The sequence below is a fragment of the Triplophysa rosa genome, linkage group LG14, assembly GCF_024868665.1.
Source record: "Triplophysa rosa linkage group LG14, Trosa_1v2, whole genome shotgun sequence".
Classification (NCBI taxonomy): domain Eukaryota; kingdom Metazoa; phylum Chordata; class Actinopteri; order Cypriniformes; family Nemacheilidae; genus Triplophysa; species Triplophysa rosa.
Window position 1 is genome coordinate 14,715,003 of NC_079903.1, and position 18,316 is coordinate 14,733,318.

Below are 18,316 nucleotides of genomic sequence, written 5' to 3' on the forward strand. Positions count from 1 at the left end.
TTCTCCATCTTTGCCCAGGTTAAACATGAAGATAATACAGTGATGTGTAGCATGATAAGGAAAGGAAGGGTATGAGTCATTTCTGTGAGTCATTAGTTCTGTGGGGACAGCAGCAGCAGCAAAATGAGTGCGTGTGCGTGTGCGTGTGCGTGTTTTTTAGACAGAAAGAGAAATTTAAGATGCAGGGATGCACAGTTGATTATAAATATGTGACATAAATGAATTGACTTACCAATTTTGGACAGAAAATTGTTAGGAAATTATGATAAAGAATATGTGATTTGTGAAGTCTTAGGCCTACATATTTATTAACATGTACAGGTGATTTCGATTAAGCAATTAATGCATCATCTGTCAATTGTCAATAATCGGGATGACCTATATGAAAATAGTTAATTTTCCAGATGGACAGTGTAAGAGAAAGAGATATAAAACATAACCCACACAAGATAACCTACAGAATAGCAATGGACAAAACCTTCTCATGTATAATTTAAAGCCAAGACTAGCCTATATGAATTAAATATGAAATCAAAAGAAATGCAGTCATAGAATAATATTGGTATTGACCAGCTTGTGTGGTAGGGGTGTTTTTATGAAAATGGGCTTTACATTTTTAAACTCTTATAACGGCGGCAAACAGAATCATGCAGGTGCTGGTGTATGTTCTCTACCTACGTAAAAGAACATTTGCTCTGCCACATTTATGACTCACAAGCCTGCCACTGCATTCAAAGACCTCAGCATACGTAAACCTAAAACCCACCAGCACACTGATCTAATAAACAGAAGTTAATTAAAAGATGTAACGGACAACTGTTTGCTAAATAAACGTGTTAATTGACAGTATTTGAAATCAGTCTTGTGAATTTTAAGCTCATTTTGCTGCATATTTAATGTAATGTCTTAATACGATTAATATAACAGGTTGATAATTTTATAGAAATATTCCCAAATATGTTACATTAATGTACAGTGCCTGACTTACTTATGCAATTTATAATTTTTACTATTTTGTCCCCTCTTTTGTAAATATCATGCCCTACATTCATAAAAAAGGAAATTTGAAGTTAAATGAATATTTATGACATGCTACTTCAAAACGGACCCTGTTGAATTGTTTGCTAGAGCTGTAGACACAGATCTGAGTGAACTGACATAATAAAAAGGGGTTTTCATGGTGGAGTAAGTCTCGTATACTCCATGGTGCTTTTCCCAGACCTCATCTTCTGTTTGCTGGCCCCTGGAGAACAGGTTAAGATAAAAGACTGACGCATTTCCCTGAAGCCTGAGATGTGGCTTTGCATCTGCCTGTTTCATGCTTCTTAACAATTTTTTTCTGGATAGAGCACATCACCAGTGACGCATGCTGTCAAGCTTGTTTTATTTCGATTTCTTTTTTTTTAACCAGAACAGCATTTCAACTGATGTATATTGTGATAAACATTACTGAGTCAAGGTACTTTAATGCATGCTACCATTTCACCACTCACTCAATGAGTGAGTCAGTCCAAAGGTAGTCAGGCAGTGAGTCATTAGAAGATCTTTATTTTATTTTATTTTATTTTATTTATTTATTTATTGAAAGCTGTCTGTTTTATAAGACAAGCCAATCACACCTACACCAGTTTAGGATGACAAGCTTTCAGCCTCTTCAGATTTTGCTTTGATGGCCAAATGTCATGGGAAGATGTATGTGACTCAATGGAAGCATGGATATTGTGATTTATATATAAATGGGGACTACTGGGTATTTCTTCAGTTTGCTGTAGTGGATGAGAAGATACCGTGGTGTGGCTTCTAATAGGTTTGGCATCAAGAGATGGCTTTCCATTGGTAAGTATAGCTAAAAGATACAGAATTTATATGATATTCAAATGTTTTAAAAGTCAACAAATGGGAAATGTAACATTTTGGTTCTGAATATATATATATATATATATAAAGTATGTTTATAGGAAATATATAGAAATATGTTTTATTTTTATAGTGTAGTGCATTTAACTTCTTATTATTTATGAACAACCTGTTATTCCATCTACATTAGTAATATGAAATTATACAACAGTTGTCTTGCATGTTGTTTGCGGAATAATGTCAATACAGCACATTTCAGACACACACTGCATGTTCGGCACCAGAGGCTGAACTGCACCATATCTGTCTGAGGAATGTCTCAGCTTCGTTCAATTTATGCCACGGCTGAAGAGAACTGAAAAAGAGGGGGAACGAGGGAGTGAGAGAGAAGATGAAGAGAGAATACTGATGACTGACTGACATGGGAGGAGGAGGGAGAACTCTGCAGGTGCGTGCTGAGCCCTGTGGAGCTTCTCTGACAGATGCTCCTGCTGCATGGTGGGGAACCGGGCGAGCCTGCTCGGGGTACAAACCACAGCAAGGGAACATGCTGCTTAAAGTTGTGCGAGGCTTGAATAAAGCGAGATAGGAAGGGATGAAGGCCCGAAGGAGCTTTTGATGACGTGCTATCATATTTAATTCACAAGACTAATTATGCTCTGCTTGAGATGGCGGGAATCAGTGGTTGCCTCTGGATCACCATGACCATGATTGCCTCAGAGTGTGCATCTTTTATTAATGGAGACCTCATACGTTTGCACAGCTCATGCTGGGTTTCGGGGGTTTTTCCCGATGTGAACTGTTCACGGCTACAGGACTCTTTGAAGAAGTAATATTGCAGAGACTAAAGACTAAAGATTGCTGGGTTAAACGCAGACTGGAATTATGACAATTAAATTGGTTGTATTCGTTTAGATAAAGAAAAGCCTCAGCCACATGTATTGTATGTATGATTCATGCTGAAATTAGTCTGAAGTTGTCATTTTGTATTTTATTATTTAGACATTTTTCACCTAAACCTCAACTATTTGAAAGTAGTTAGATGTAAATGATCACTCTTAAAAATAAAGGTGCTTAAAAAGTTCTTCACAGCGATGTCATAGAAGAACCTTTTTTGGTTCCACAAAGAACCATTCAGTCTTTAAAGAACCATCTCTTTCACATTTTTGTTATATTTTTGTTTCTTCGATGCCATAGAAGAACGTTTTGGTTTCGTAAGGAACCTCTGACATCTGAAGAACCTTTCTGTTTCACAAAAGAATCTATGTGGCAAAAAAGGTTCTTCAGATGTTAAAGGTTAAAGGTTCCTTATGAAACCAAAACGTTCTTCTATGGCGTCGAAGAAACATTTTAAGCACCCTTTTTTTAAAGTGTGATATGCTAAGTTTTTTAACAAAACCAATGAATTAAACTTCAGAATTAGAAGTCATAACTGACATTCCCCTATTTGATATAAATGAAAATTAACAGATTCATATACTATATGAGATGTCATCAAAAGTGAAAGCTAAATCTGACAAGCATGGTGTTACAAAGTAATATTTTTAAACTCGAAGCGTCTTTAATAAGTCCAATTTTCAAATACATCACACACACACCTGTTATAGGAAAAATGTCAATTGAAATATAGAAGTGAAATATTATAAAAAGGCCAAAGGCCAGACTTTGGCAGCATGGTAAATGGAACTGAAGGACGTAAGGGATGGATCTATATTGATCTAACAGAACCCACAGGGGATTCATCAGGGACACAGCGTGTGAGCGCAAGACTACAATCAAAGGTACAAGGACACAAACAAGAGCAAATAAAGTGTCAGTGAAGAGGTGAATGAGGTGGTTGTATTTTCTGGGCGATCATGTTAAGCAGAGAGAGGGATCAGGGGAAAGTGGGTAGAAGTGACAAGAGACAGTGACAGGGAAAGTATGAGGGATTGGCACTGCCGACGGGAGCTGAAAGCTTAACAGTGTGAGGTGAATCACAGCGAGCAAAACTACATGACAACGGGCGAACAAACCACACACAGCTGCCAATTCACAGTCACTATCCTTAATTTCCTGAATGTCTAATTGTTGGTAAACTCTTGTTAACATAATGATACACAAAAGCTATATGAGCAGGATGACTCAGTGTGATTTCATGGCTGTTCTTACATAAGCCTATCCTTTTTAAAACATGAAACATGAACTTGTTGCGCACTGATATGTATTCTGTATGAAAACACAACATGAAAAGGTGAATTATTTTAAAATATAATATCTAAATTCGACCAGGTGGATCAAACTCGCAGTGTTGCCTTTGTGGTTTGTGAATAATAGAAATAAACAAAATATTCCCCGTATTATCTCTGGACCGAATCGTGAAGGTCTTTAGGCAGTTTTGTATGACCCTCTATTTCTGGCGCGCGCAGCCCGTTGACTGCGTGTCCTCGGTGACGTCATAGAGCACGTCCGAACCCCGGTGCTGCTGATGTTTTTCAATGAATGAGATCCCCCTCCCATCTGCATTACTATCACTACGGGCTCTCTATAAATTGCGAACGATGGGAGAACCCGTTAAATTTCACAAGTGTCATCGACGGCAAAAGAATGAGTGGATACATGCAGCCGAAGACTTTTTGAAGCACGACATAACGGCACACGGTTCAGCATCATTTCTCATCTACAGAGGTAACCGATCATTTAGCCTACTAACATTTATAGTTAACGCTGTTGCTTTGGCGATGAACTGAGAAGTTTCTTGAGTTGAATTCGGAGTGTATATAACAGGAGGTAAGTGACTTTTTGGCATTAATAGCTGGATAAATTTCGACTACATAAAAAGATACAATGATTATAGTTACAAAATCAGCATATGTCGGAAAATTGTACGACGTTAATAAGATCCGTGGCGTGTGAGTAACAAGGGAAATTTCTCTGCTGGATTTTTCCGATTGTGTTTGGTGGATGCGAGCAGCTGAAAGTTACTGCAGTGTGACTCACTTTTGCGCACATGGGCAGTGACAGATCAGGATCCAGGAAAAGTCTAGATGAGCGTGCGTCTTTCATTTTCCACCACTAAATATAAGCATAAAACATATTTTCTATGTTAGAAATGTTATAGGCTATGTGGTAATATGCTTTTTAATCTGTTATCTTTTTATCTGTTATTGCATGTGTAAACGCAGCGTAAAGATCCAGTAGTTTAGATGCTCACCCAAACAGACCTACTACATCTCCAAATAGACATTTACATAACCAATTGCGTAAAATGGTTTAAATGTTAACTAGACAGAAAGCATGAAAATAAATGGCGATTCTAACGTGGACGGTATTAAATTCTACCAAAACGATAGATTTAATAATAATAACCGTTACAGTAAATAAAGCGTATTCTTTAATACTACAAATGCATGTGCCCAGCTGTTTCTCTCTGTCCGTGCGACATGATTCATGTTATGAATTACACACTTCCATTGAACGAAAAAAAGACGAGCCATAATCTTTGCCTCTCTCGAGCTCTTTAATTTTAAATGTACAATATCGTGACGTACTTTCAGATGAAGTCAATCTTGCGTCATTCCTGCGCACATGCCGACGATTCAACATCCCGTCGGGATCACTTAAAGAGACAGCTCGCGCCTGGCGCATGCGCATACGTCCTTTACCCGCATTGCGACCCCCTCGTGGAGTGAGAGATGGGGGTATCTGAGAGGTTGGGTGATGCGTGGAGAACATTCAAATCTCACCCTGGGTATCTCCAAGCGAGCTTTTCAGAATTCACACACGTTGCTTTTATCACTGACATCATTTAGGGATTACCTCTCCGTGATCATTCATGGAGATGTTAAACACATTACAAAACACAAGAGATGTTTGCAAACACAGAAACTAAACGCGAGGCTACAGTAGTCTTCTCTAATCTAATATTAAGCTATTTTAACACATTTTGAATGCTTGTAAAACAAGATGTAGTTATGCACTATTTAATTATTATTATTCCTTGAAGCTCAATTGCAGAGCATTGCATGAACAGCACAAATGGACTTGGGTTTGACTCCCAGGCAGAATTTACTGTTTAAAATCTATAGTTTGAATTCACTTTAAATAAAGTGTCTGCCAAATGCCTAAATGTGTTTAAAATGAGTAAATATTTAAGAACTATTGAGTGCAATGTATTGTCTGCATAGTCACAATCACTCCATGTCAGCACCATGGAGAGCGCCAAACCTTAATCTTCACTTTACGTGCAAAAAAAACCCTGTTTAGTCTGCATCTCTAAGGTTTATCTGATAACAACGTTTCTTGCTAGGTTTTGTGAGTACAGTAATACAGCATCCTTTTATTTACAGTAATGACAATATGAGTATATTGTTAAAATCACTGTTATATGACATGCGCTATGATATGGTAGCCTATGTGATCAACATGGGTCAACAAGGCACTGTGTCAGGCACAGATCAGATAATGCAAATGAAGGCCAAATAGTGTTTGAGAAGTATAATGAATTGTGCAAAATACAATCGAAATGAATTGTGCAATACTTAGTACCGCAACAGCACAAGAAAAATATTTTATGACACAGGGTCACACTTGGGAGTATTGCCTTGTTGTCACTTGTGTTTTTCCTCCAGGGCCAGTCAGTTTATGATGTCACTGCACACAACATCAACAGCATGGACGTCAGAGAATGTTACTGAATTAGGCTTGCATAACGCAACGCTCTTCCATCAGACACCAGCAGCTAATATCCTGGGAGTGAATCAGTCCGATAATCTCTGCTGCAATCAATACTGAGTTGTGGAAGTGGGCCATGCCATTATGGACTTTTTGTGGTGTCATCCCGGGCCAGGAAAACTGCTTTCCTATTTATAGCTGCTGTCTGAGATGCCTGTTTATTGTTTAGAGAGATTTTTAGATACTGTAGTTGACCTTTCTATGGAAATGTAAAAAAACGATCTTTTGTCTATGACAGAAAGCTGCTAAGCTTGATTTGGTTCATTTATGTGCATATAAATGTGAAAATTTCAAAAAAGGCAAAGTATTTGCAACTTATGTGATATGAAGAAAAACAAATGCATGTATTGAAAATGTATACAAGATTCAAATGTATGAATACGTTCAAGGTCAGTGCATCAATACCTTGGCTCTAGACTGCTTACTGCTAAACGTGTCTGAAAGTACAGTAACAGTCTACAGTCATGGCTACTGACGTCTGGCAACCATCCACAGAGCATTCAACCACGTAAGAATATGGAGAATCATCCATACAGCCTTGTTTTTACAGCTTTAAGAACCGTGAGAGGAATCTGTGTCATCTACCCTGGTGTCATAGCCGGTGAACCAGTCAGGTTAGCTTATCTACAGTTTCCATTGCAAACCCTTTTTTCCATCTTGCTGTCTCCATGGTGACCGTGGCATTAGATTGTTACTGTAGCAACAGCACCGCTGGTAACAGTCTACAGCCATGGTCGCTAGGGGGCAGAAACTACAGCAACAAACACATTCCCTTTTCATCTGTGTTTTGTAGCCCACAGGCTTGATACAGATGTATTTTTGTCATAAATATTTTAGTATTTCAGTGTTGTTTTACATTACAATAGCATGTATTATAAAGCCACTGAAAAAAACTAAGAGACCACTGTGAAATTATTTCCATTATTTTTTATTTACTATTAATAGGTTCATGTTTAAGTAAAATGATTGTTTCATTCCGTGAACTGGTGACAACTTTTCTCTCAAATTTGAAAAGAAAATATTGTTTTTATTTGCAGACAATTGAAATGGGACAAATGCAGATCTTGAATACTGCGAAGAATAATGAATATATGATGGACTACACCTATTTATTCACATCTTTCATGCGTTTTTGCATTCTCTCAGACTTTCACATTGCTGTTGGCAGGGTTGGGGAGTAACTGATTACATGTAACGGGATTACAGTAATCAGGATACAAAAATTTGGTAACTGTAATCGGTTACAGTTACATGAAAAAAAAATCTGATTACAGTTGCAATTAGTTAAAAATTTGATTTCTATCAGGATTGCTACTGTTTCGAAACTGAAGTAATCGTTTTAAAATGTGTAAGTGTAAGGTGTTTTTGAACAATTTAATGTTTTCTATTGCATACAAAACATTCCTAAATGCTTCTCAGCTTGTTTTATGTACATAGGCTATAAAAATATGAAGTTAAAATGTATTGTGCTAATTTACATTAATAATCATGATTACAATATCAAAGTCAATAATCAACAATAATGATTTCACCTCAAGACAATTCTGATGATGCTTTGCTTCTGTGTAAATGAAAATACTTTTTAAAATAATTTTATTTACATATGTAACTCTAAAGTAATCCAAAAGCAATCGAACTACATTACTTTAAATTGTGATACTTACGTTTTATTTAATTTCGTTACTGATTGCATTTTTATTAAGTAATTTGTAACTGTACCGGAATACATTTTTAAAGTAACCCTCCCAACCCTGGCTGTTGGATGACTTTATGTCACTCCTGACACTGGACTGGAATGGCCACAATATGAAGAGGCAATTTTTTTCCTGTTGCTGTATAACTTGTGTTATGTAGTAAACTGTAAGCTATTGTGTGTAAAAGCTTGTAATACTATGGGCATGATCAATAAAACACCTCTTTTGTTAAACTTAGATGCAGCATCCAAATGTGCATACTGACAGTTTTTACAGCACCTTTTACACAGTTTTAATGTATCTGCCAAACATTGTATTTTCATCTAAAAAAGCAAACGTAAAAGTGTAAAGCTATATCTCTGCTGATGATATTAAAAAATGGGAGAGTACCATCAAAACTAAAGAACTGATTTAATTGTCATTATTTCAATCCCCCAAGGTACAATTCCAATAACCTAGTTCTCTTGGGTAAACAGGTTTATATAACAATAAGAATATAGTAAACTACACTGGCATATATTCAAAACAAAGGTGGACTACTTATTGAAGATTGACTTTAAAAGCTTAAGTGGATGTCATACTGTATAGATTTCTACAAGACATATTGTATGTAAATCCTTTCCAGTTTAACAAATTTACTATCACCTCACAAGAGTAATAGTAATGTAGTATATTTATTTATTTAGAGTACTCGCTGCACTACACCACAGGGCTAATGCATTTTTATTAATGTTCATGCATGCATACATACATGAAAAGGGCATGTAGTGTGTGTGTGAAGAGTAAGCAGGTAGCAAAGTAGTCAATTAAAACTGCTTGTGCAGAGACATGTCGACATGCCCAGCTTTTGTAACATGAGAGAGCAGCCAAATCACAACTGCTTTTTTAACGAGAGATGCTCTAATTGGGCTGACCTTGAAAACCAGAGCTTTGAGAAGAAATGTTAACAGAAATATGCATGAATCACCAAGCTGCATCTCTGACATTCTCCATCACATCGTTAGTAGTGATCTAAAGATGGAGGAGTTGGAGGCTTTGGAAAATAACTAAACATTCATGGGAGAAACTAGTTTAATGGTGGATTTTGTAGAGGTGTTTTTGGCGGTATCATACAGGACAGACTGACCTCCCACACAATTAGTCATCTCCTTTCAACTTGATCTTTCTCTCTCACATTCACAGTCGATTCTCATCTTTTTTTAAATATCTTCTTTACCTCTCTTTTTGGCTTTACCCACGGTTCCCTTCAGCAAATTAAAGATTCTCTGATGCTTTTACTTTTCACCCTGGGCTTCAGACTACAAAATTCAATTTCATGTTTCAACACTCTTACTATGGCTGTGTGATGTGGTCACCTCTTGTTCCTCTTATATTTTGAATCAGAATCAGATGTTCTTTATATTCTGTCTCCGATAGCAAATTTTTCTCCAATAATGTGAAACCTATATCTAAAGATCTAGCCAGTCCTCCAAACTGAACACACACACATCTGGACCCAAGAGCTGGTGTAAATTGCTGATTCACCATCAGATGTGATAGCCAGTTGGTCAGTGAACATGATAATAAACACTGTGTGGGATTGTGAACTGCATTTGAATAAAACAGCATGCTAAACCAAAAATTTGCTGATCGTCATGTGCGATTTAGAATTCAATATTGAAATTCACAGAGCAACTGATTTTTAGTACTTTTTACCTTTTGTGAGAATATTCATGTACACTGTATGTATATAACTGGATTTAAAATAGAAGCTTCCCAAATGCAAATAAAATATTTCCTCTCATTAAATAACATTTAAATGGTGATTCAGCTATTAGAATCCATGCCAAGCCCATGGTTTCATCATATTTCAGAAACCCTGTCATAATGATTTAGCAGAATTTAAATGAGCTTCTTTTTTGCAGTAAAGTAACCAGTGTTGATTTTCTCTTTTAATGGAAATACGAGTGAAGCAGAGTAAGTTTGAAATCATTTTGTATCAGTTTGTATCTTTTAAGGGGACAGTTCATAAGTAGGAAAAATGACAATGGTAGTCAAAAGTGCCCCAGAACTGTTTGCTGTCCTACATTATTCAAAATATCTTCTTTTGTGTTCAACAAAATAAAGACATTTGTAAAGCAATATATAGCAATGGTATATATGGCAGCAGCTTTTGCCAGAGGGGAACTGGAATCCCCTGGTTGGGCCTGGGTTCTCCTGAGTTTTTTTTTTCTCGATTAGAGTTTTGGGTTCCTCGCCACCGTTTGCATACTGTTTTTTGCACTATTTGCCTGGCCGGGGGGGCTGCTTTAGAATTTTAAAGTTTTACTTAATATTGCATATAGGAATTTATAGTCTGTTATATTTAACCTGTGCTTCTCTCTCCTTTATCTTAAATGTGTGCTCTCACTGTGCGTGCGTGCGTGTCTGTGTGTGTGCGTACTTGTCTGTGTACATGTGTGTGTGTGTGCGTGCGTGTTCGTTTGTGTGTGTCTATGTCTGTGTGTGTGTCTATGTCTATGTGTGTTAGTACGTGTGCATATTGTGTGTGTGGAGTGTTTTGTATGTGAGTATGTCTGTCTTCTGTGTTTTCACCTTTTTCTTGTTTTTACAGGTACAACTTTAATTGTTTTGCTTATAGTCAATATGTCTCATGTACAGCTGCTTTGTAACAATGAAAATTGTAAAAAGCGCTATATAAATAAAGTTGAGTATATGGTGCCCAAGAACTGTTTGGTTACAAGCAATCTACCAAATATCTTTCTCTCTGTTAATCGGAACAAAGACATTTAATTTTTTGGTGAACAGTTCCTTTAAGGCCAAATTGAAAACAGGTGCAATACTACCACCTACTATGTTGAGAGTTATTATTCATAATATTATCATATGTGTAGCGTTAACGCAATGTCAATAATCATGGTTATTAATTTCCTAGTTATGGCCACTTGGATACACACTGAGAATAGTGGGTAAAGCTCAATTTGAGCTCTGCCTTTTGCTGCTTGACTGGTGACACGTTGCTACCCAGAGAGCTTATTACAAGCACATCATAAAACAACAAAAATAGTTTGCCTCTGTCCCTTACAGCCACTGTTGTGTAACCACACCACTCTGAGAGAGAAGGGGTCAGAGGTCAGCTCCTCCATCCACTCAGTCCATTTGAAGTTTGAGTGAGGGTGTAAAGTACAGCATGTTAAGATGAGTCTTCAATTAGGAAAGAGACCCAGCAGTAAGCAGACATGGAGAAAATGAATGGCGAGACGGAATAAAGCACAGAAACATGATCGCGACCGAGGTGACTCAGCGTTTCCTGTATGAGGAAGATAAATACTTTGCCCGGCACTTCACAAAAGCTGCCCGAATCTGATGGGAACAGAGACAAAAGCTCCAACACAGACGCGTACACACTCTGCAGAATAAACACAGTCGAGAAATATGAAAGCATGTGTGTGCATTAGCACTTAGTTACTCATATGCCCACTGTCATAGAACAAGATATTTTTAATAGAACCATGATTTGTTCAACATTAAATTGGACCTAATACTGTTTGCAAAGTACACTTCACAAGGTAACATTTTGAGAGCCATAGCAATTACAGTATTATCCAATATTTGTTTAGACACGATGCCAGATTTTTAACTGTTTTTTTAATACAATGTTTTGTGGTCTCTGCCATGGTGTTATTTGCAGAATGTACTTTAAATATGATATACGAGTGTAGCAGGCATTATAGAACAAACCTCTTGGCACTGTTGAAATAAAAGTACTTGATGAAAAAAGCCTGGAAAAAATAAAAAAGCTGTTGAAATGCTAAAAGTTATTACAAAGTACACAATTTGTGCTAAGGCTAAAGAAATCTGCTCTCTGAAGAACAGATGCACATATGGTAGACATCAACAGATTCTTGATGAACTTCGTCTGCTCTTTCTTATGAGCTCAGTGCCTATTGGCAAAGAAGAACCGAGAAACTTGAGCATCTCTCAGCTCTTCCTGTCAATTCCCGTGCCCTTCCCATGAGACAGGAAATGAATGCCTACAGCCACAGAAATGTGTGTGTGCAAGAGAGAGACACACACAGGCTGATACTGACATCCTCATCACATCTGGAAGCCATTGCACACGAGCAACTAAAGTACACTGGGTTCTCACACACACTGCCATGCAAAATAAAGCAGTAAATCAATATTGGGCAAACAGCATCAGGCTTAACTATATGGCAACACTCGATGCACGGGTGGGCAGATAGTGGCATCTAGTGGACAAGAAAAATCACGATCTCCTGTATTCAAGACACAGGTAACAAAAAAAGCAATGTACGGAAGTGTAATAATTTAATAACGGGCTACCTCTGAATATGTCATGTATTAAAGATTTTGTTAAGATAACAGAATGAATCAAATTTTGATATCAAACTAGCTTGTCAAAAAATAGTCGAAATATTATTATAAACTTAGGCTAAATGTTTTGTTATCCATCCTACACTTATAAGGATTTGATTACACCATAATTGTAATTTAATGTGAACGCTTATATTTCTGTATATAAATGATTGCTGACATGGCTTTGCACCATCAAAAGGTATTGAAAAAAATTAATTAATATTGTACTTTCAACGATGTGCACAATATGCAACAAGGTTGAAGATCCCTGATTTAGTAGTAGATGAATAATTATGCACAAAAATAGTTAGTTTGAGCCTGTGATGATAGTGTTCACAGACTCGGCATCTCTACTGCCAGACTCAGGAATATGGCTGCGTTCCTGGACACTAATCATGCGTCGTCTCATCCTATAAAAGATTTCTCTCTGAATAATCACTGCTGACAGTGAATGTTCATCCAAGACTTGGCCTAATCCGCTTTAGGGAAATTGGCTCCACGTGTTTCAGCTGACTGCAAACCAACCGGGGTTTCACTGTACCTTTAGTCTGAAAGAAAATATACATAATGACATTCATGTTGCACTAGTTCATCAAAGTCTGGAGAGTCAACTGTAAACTGTTTATTTTGCGTTTAACCAAAAGTGTGTCACGCGCACAACATTCAAAGCGTGATACTAAAGTTCCTTTCTGTTGGAGGACTTCCGATGGCAGAATGAGAAACACAAAAGCCCGAGCTGTGAATGGGTTTGATCTTTCTCTGCAGAGGAATAATTCTGAACATGCTCTCGCCCCCCCTTGTTACTTTCAAAAGAAGGTCACCGATGAAGAGTGGCTGGCAGCTTCTTTCTAAATGAGGGCCAAGATGATTGCATTTAACTAAAGCCACCCACATAGAGCAAGATGAAAACCTCCACATTCAGGGTCAGCACTTCTTTCAATGGATTGTCTGTGAGTTCCTCATACTAAGATACACTCACATTCATTTTTCTACAACTTTTGTCTGTCTCTCTCTCTCTCACATTTTTTTATTTTACACAAAGACAGACCCTTGTGGGTACAGCCGCCTCTTTCATCCATAGTGAAAAAACAGAGCTGAAGATTGATTGGCCTGCTTGTCTCCGGTTGGCCAGCAGATTGCTGGTGTGAAGGGCTGAGTTTATTCCGCCTGGCAGCCACAGGAGGCGCTCTGCTCCCGGCCACATCCTTTCATCTGCTGACCTGCATCTGAACTTGGCTTCTGTGGGAGATTGAAGGGATATTAAAGTGAAGACTGAGCCAGATTGTGTATCAAATAACACTGCCATTACCTTTACTATGTTGTCTATCTTTTTTCCTATCTGCCATTACCCTTCTATATTAAAATATCATCTTAGAACAGAAATACCCTTAAATATTTCTTAGACATACTCTGCAAAGAATCTTTCACACCTGCTTCTTCCTTTGTAATTGACCGCCTAGAAATAAAACTAAACAAATAATACAACACACATGATCAAACGGAGTGTTTTTTTGAAACGACTGTCAACATCAGTTACATTCACGACAAACATTATTTCCATAAGAAATGCGCAGAGTTGGTAGTCAAACTGATAGCCTCAGATGCTCTGTTATCACTTTATCACTAGGGGGCAGTATGATATAATTGTCATTATAAAACACACGGGCATGTTCTAGATGTTAAATGGTCTGTATGCAATCTGTATTTCATATTTACGTTACATTGTTAAATAGTTCACCTAAAAATAAAAATTATTTTCTCATTTACTCAAACTCATGTCATTCCCAAACCTGTAGGACTTTTGGATTTTTTTCTGCAGAACACAAAAAGATATTTTGAAAAATGTTGGTAACCAAAAAACACTGTCCCCCCATTGACTTCCATTGCACGGACACAAAACCACACAGACATTTCACAAAACATTTTCTTTTGTGTTCCACAAAATCGAAGTCAAATACAGGTTTTGAACCACATTTTTGTAAAATATCAGTGTATTATTTTCTATGTGTAGGTTTCTATGTGTAGGTCTATGTTCTAGTTGTAACTTAGACTGCACAGTGCACACAGATACATATTTCCATATATTCACACTAAATCACACATATATTACACCGCATCTCAAATATACACAAAACACACACACACCTGTGCTGTTTTGCGCACAGGTCGTTGTGGTTGGTTGTCTGTGTGATTTGGAGTCCAAGCCCCCAGGCTTTGATTGGAATAAAAATCCATAGGATACACCTCCTGCCATTCCACCTGCTGCAGGGCTACCGCCGCCTGAGAAACGGCACAAGAGAGAGACACACACATTGTTAATTAAAGACATCGACTGACTGCGGAATTAAACACTTCAGCTTCAAGCCTGAGAATATTGAGAAAACAGCGTGGCAGAGCTGCTAACAGCTGATGGGTCGAAACACGCATCAGCTACGAGCGCAGTCGGATACCAAGGGAGCTTTAGTCAAACCCAAGGCTTCTACGAAGAGGGTGCGTCACGTGACTCTCACGCCGCGAAAACATCTCCTGGATGACTCGATAGATTACCAATGCGTAAAAGATCTTCCCCACTGGCTATGTATGCCAAGCAGAGACGGGGATCTGTAGGGGCGCAATCTGTGCCGTTTCATGTGAACTACAAATGGAGTTGAATATGTTTGGCAGGCCTCGGGAGGAACGCAGTCTTGCTCCTTCGGCATGCAGCTCCATTACATAAACTTGGGCAGGATCTCGAGCTGCTTATATGAATAATCAAAGCGGCCTCTCCGCCCGTGGATATGTCTGCCCACTTCACACGTGAGGCGTGCTGTAATGTACGGCTTTAATACCGTGGGAGAAATGACAAACACCTCCGCCTCTGGTGAAGGACTGTCTCGCTTCGCTGACAATAACACAATACCCCATAAGCAAATGCTTCTCCATAAATCTCTCTTAAATACCCTTCACACCCTTATACAACAGTCACTCTTTTTTAGCGACTGAAAAGGCAACAGACGAGCACAAAGAGAGACGGTCAAAGTTCTGACCTCTTTTTCTTTTAAAGTAAAAGCAATTTCTTGCGTATTATACACAACGTAACGTACAAACCGCAGAACATTATAATTTATTTACAAAGGTAAAAAAGCTGATGTGGCTAAGTGGCAAATACAGGTGTTGTGATATATTGAACTATAACGCTCACGTGGGTGATGGGAGATTTGGCCCATTTTACAGATTTTGCTATCTGACCTAAATTGTCTACATTAAATGTGAAAAATATTCACGATTAAAATGTTATTAAAAACAAACAATTCCGTGCAGAATAAATTTTTGATTTTACGTCGTAAAACATTGCATCACCGCATCTTACCCATCTAATACTGTATGTGACGGTTTTTAGATGCACATCTCCTGTGGATTTGCTCCACTTTCAGTCCATCAGTTTCTCTTCCACCATCCATCCCTCCCTCATTAAAGATCCAGTATATGAAATTTAGCGGCATCTAGCGGTGAGGTTGCGAACTGCATCCAACGGCTCAGTCCACTCCTCCCTTTCGAAGCACTACAGTGGCTGACACAGGGCTAAGATGTTGTCACGTTTTCGCTTCTTTGATGATTATGGCTTACAGATAATGAAAACCCAAAATTCAGTCTCAGAAAATTTGAATATTACATAAGATCAATAAAAACAAGGCTATTTTAAACAGAAATGTCAGGCTTCTGAAAAGTATGTTCATTTCTATGCACTCAATATTTGGTTGGGCCTCCTTTTGCATGCATTACTGCATCAATGTGACTTCAGAAAACAACAATAACTACCTGTAGTTATGTTTATTATATTGCATTTCTATCAATAGATCCTCCAATAGATCTTTAACCCCGACATTATGTCATATACATCCCTCCATCCCCCTTTCACTGACTTTTCATCATATCTGTGCGTAAACTACCTGCTAATCCCAACAGTGACGACAGTGTCATATTAACTATAAATATAACACGAGACAATCTGAACTCCCTGCCTTCTTTCTCTCTTATACTGCTCTTTTACACTCTCTCACCTCCTCTCATCTCCTTCTGACTGCACAGAGAGAGCAAACACAGGTTTATATACATCAAGGTGGCAGTTCTTATGCTAAGGACTCCATCCATTTGTGTTTGGGTATTTAAATAAACCGGCCGGGCAGGATCGCTGTGATTTCTTTCATTATGGGGTGGGCCTTCACGAAACCTCAGCGTGTTACTGCTGCATTCTAATGTATTCTCATAATGCCACATTTGTTCTACGACGGCGAATGAGCTGAGCTCCGGCGTGGGCCATGCAGCAATGAAAACAGATTTGAGAATATGAGAGCCACATGCGATTATGCAGGGATTCAATATGGCTCCGCTGAGCATTATCATCATTCACTGAGAGATAAATGAATTTCTACCGATGCAGTGAGTACACTGTAGATAGACTGATATTTCAGCAAGGCCAATTAATCGGCAGACATTTGGTCACTTTGAGGTTGTTGTCCAATAACCATGTGTGTTGGCAATCTACCTACCTACCTACCTATTAGGGCTGGACCAAAACATTGGCATTCGATTTTCAATTTTGAGATTCGAATATTCGTTTTTTTCTAACACCTGGCATCTTCCGCCAAGCCCTTATTATTCGCGCTTGAATATGAATCGCCCATGAGTGGACGTCGTAATTTAGTTAATCTGGAAGAGAAGACAAAAATGATGAAGACCTCAGGTGTATGGGAACAACAAGATAAAGGCAGTGTGCCAAATATGCGATTTGAAACTGGCCTACCACAACAGCACATCAAGTTTGAAAAATCACATGAGTTCTGTAAGTAGTACGCCTATAAAAATGCTAGTTTTAACTTTATGTGTGCATTGCACAGATCTGCTTATGTTATCAAAACAACACGAGAGCAATTAATGAAAGATGCTTTGCGCTGTTCGGTCTGCGCAGCGCTGCATGATGTCCGACAAACATAATATTTGGAGCAGTTTGGGATCCGGTAAAGACACAGGTTGCATGTCACTATGTTGCACATATCCAAAGTTTTTTCTCTTATGGTGAATTTAAACAGACTCATGCCCGTCATGCGTTTTGGCAATCAAACTGCATTCTGTGCATGAGCAACAAACAAGAAATACTCTTTAATGAATTAATTTACCATTGAAAACAAAACTAAACTATTTTAATGGCTGGAACAGTTTAAACAGTCTCCTTCATGTTATGCATTTAAATCCGCACTCCAGCGCAGTTGGCAATCAAACTATGCTAGCACCTGAACCACAAACAAAAAATACTCTAAACATTTTTGTAAATTAACTTAATACAGAAACTAAACGAAATTTAATTTGCCATTAAAAACAAAACAGAACTATTTTAATGTGAGGCGTGCCGCTTCGGCTCGCGCTGTTCTGTAGTTTATTAAAAGTTTATTAATACTGAACGTGTCGCGTGTATTGCACAGACACTGCACTCCCTTGGGTCCGCACCCACCACGCGTGAAGTCAATTGGATGAACGGTTCTCGACATAATAAAAATGCAAACAAACAGACAGACACAGAGATTCCTTCATTAATATCTACCTATTCATCCATCCATCATTCAAAAAAATTCAAGTCGTTTATTTACGTGTTGATTTTCAACTGTGTTTCTCAGAAATCACTTACTCCACCTTTAAATACCAGATGTTTTTGTTTT

General features: G+C 38.0%; 1 protein-coding gene across 1 annotated transcript in view; it reads right to left on the minus strand.

Moving 5' to 3' along the window:
- Positions 1–12,725: 12,725 nt before the first annotated feature.
- dph1 (diphthamide biosynthesis 1) overlaps positions 12,726–18,316 on the minus strand; it is a 75,842-nt gene continuing 70,251 nt past the window's right edge. The window contains exons 11-12 of the mRNA XM_057351221.1: positions 14,769–14,903; positions 12,726–13,862 (exon numbers count right to left, since the gene is read on the minus strand). Coding sequence (XP_057207204.1) covers positions 13,782–13,862; positions 14,769–14,903 — 216 coding nt within the window. The 3' untranslated portion in view covers positions 12,726–13,781. The remainder of the gene's footprint in view (positions 13,863–14,768; positions 14,904–18,316) is intronic.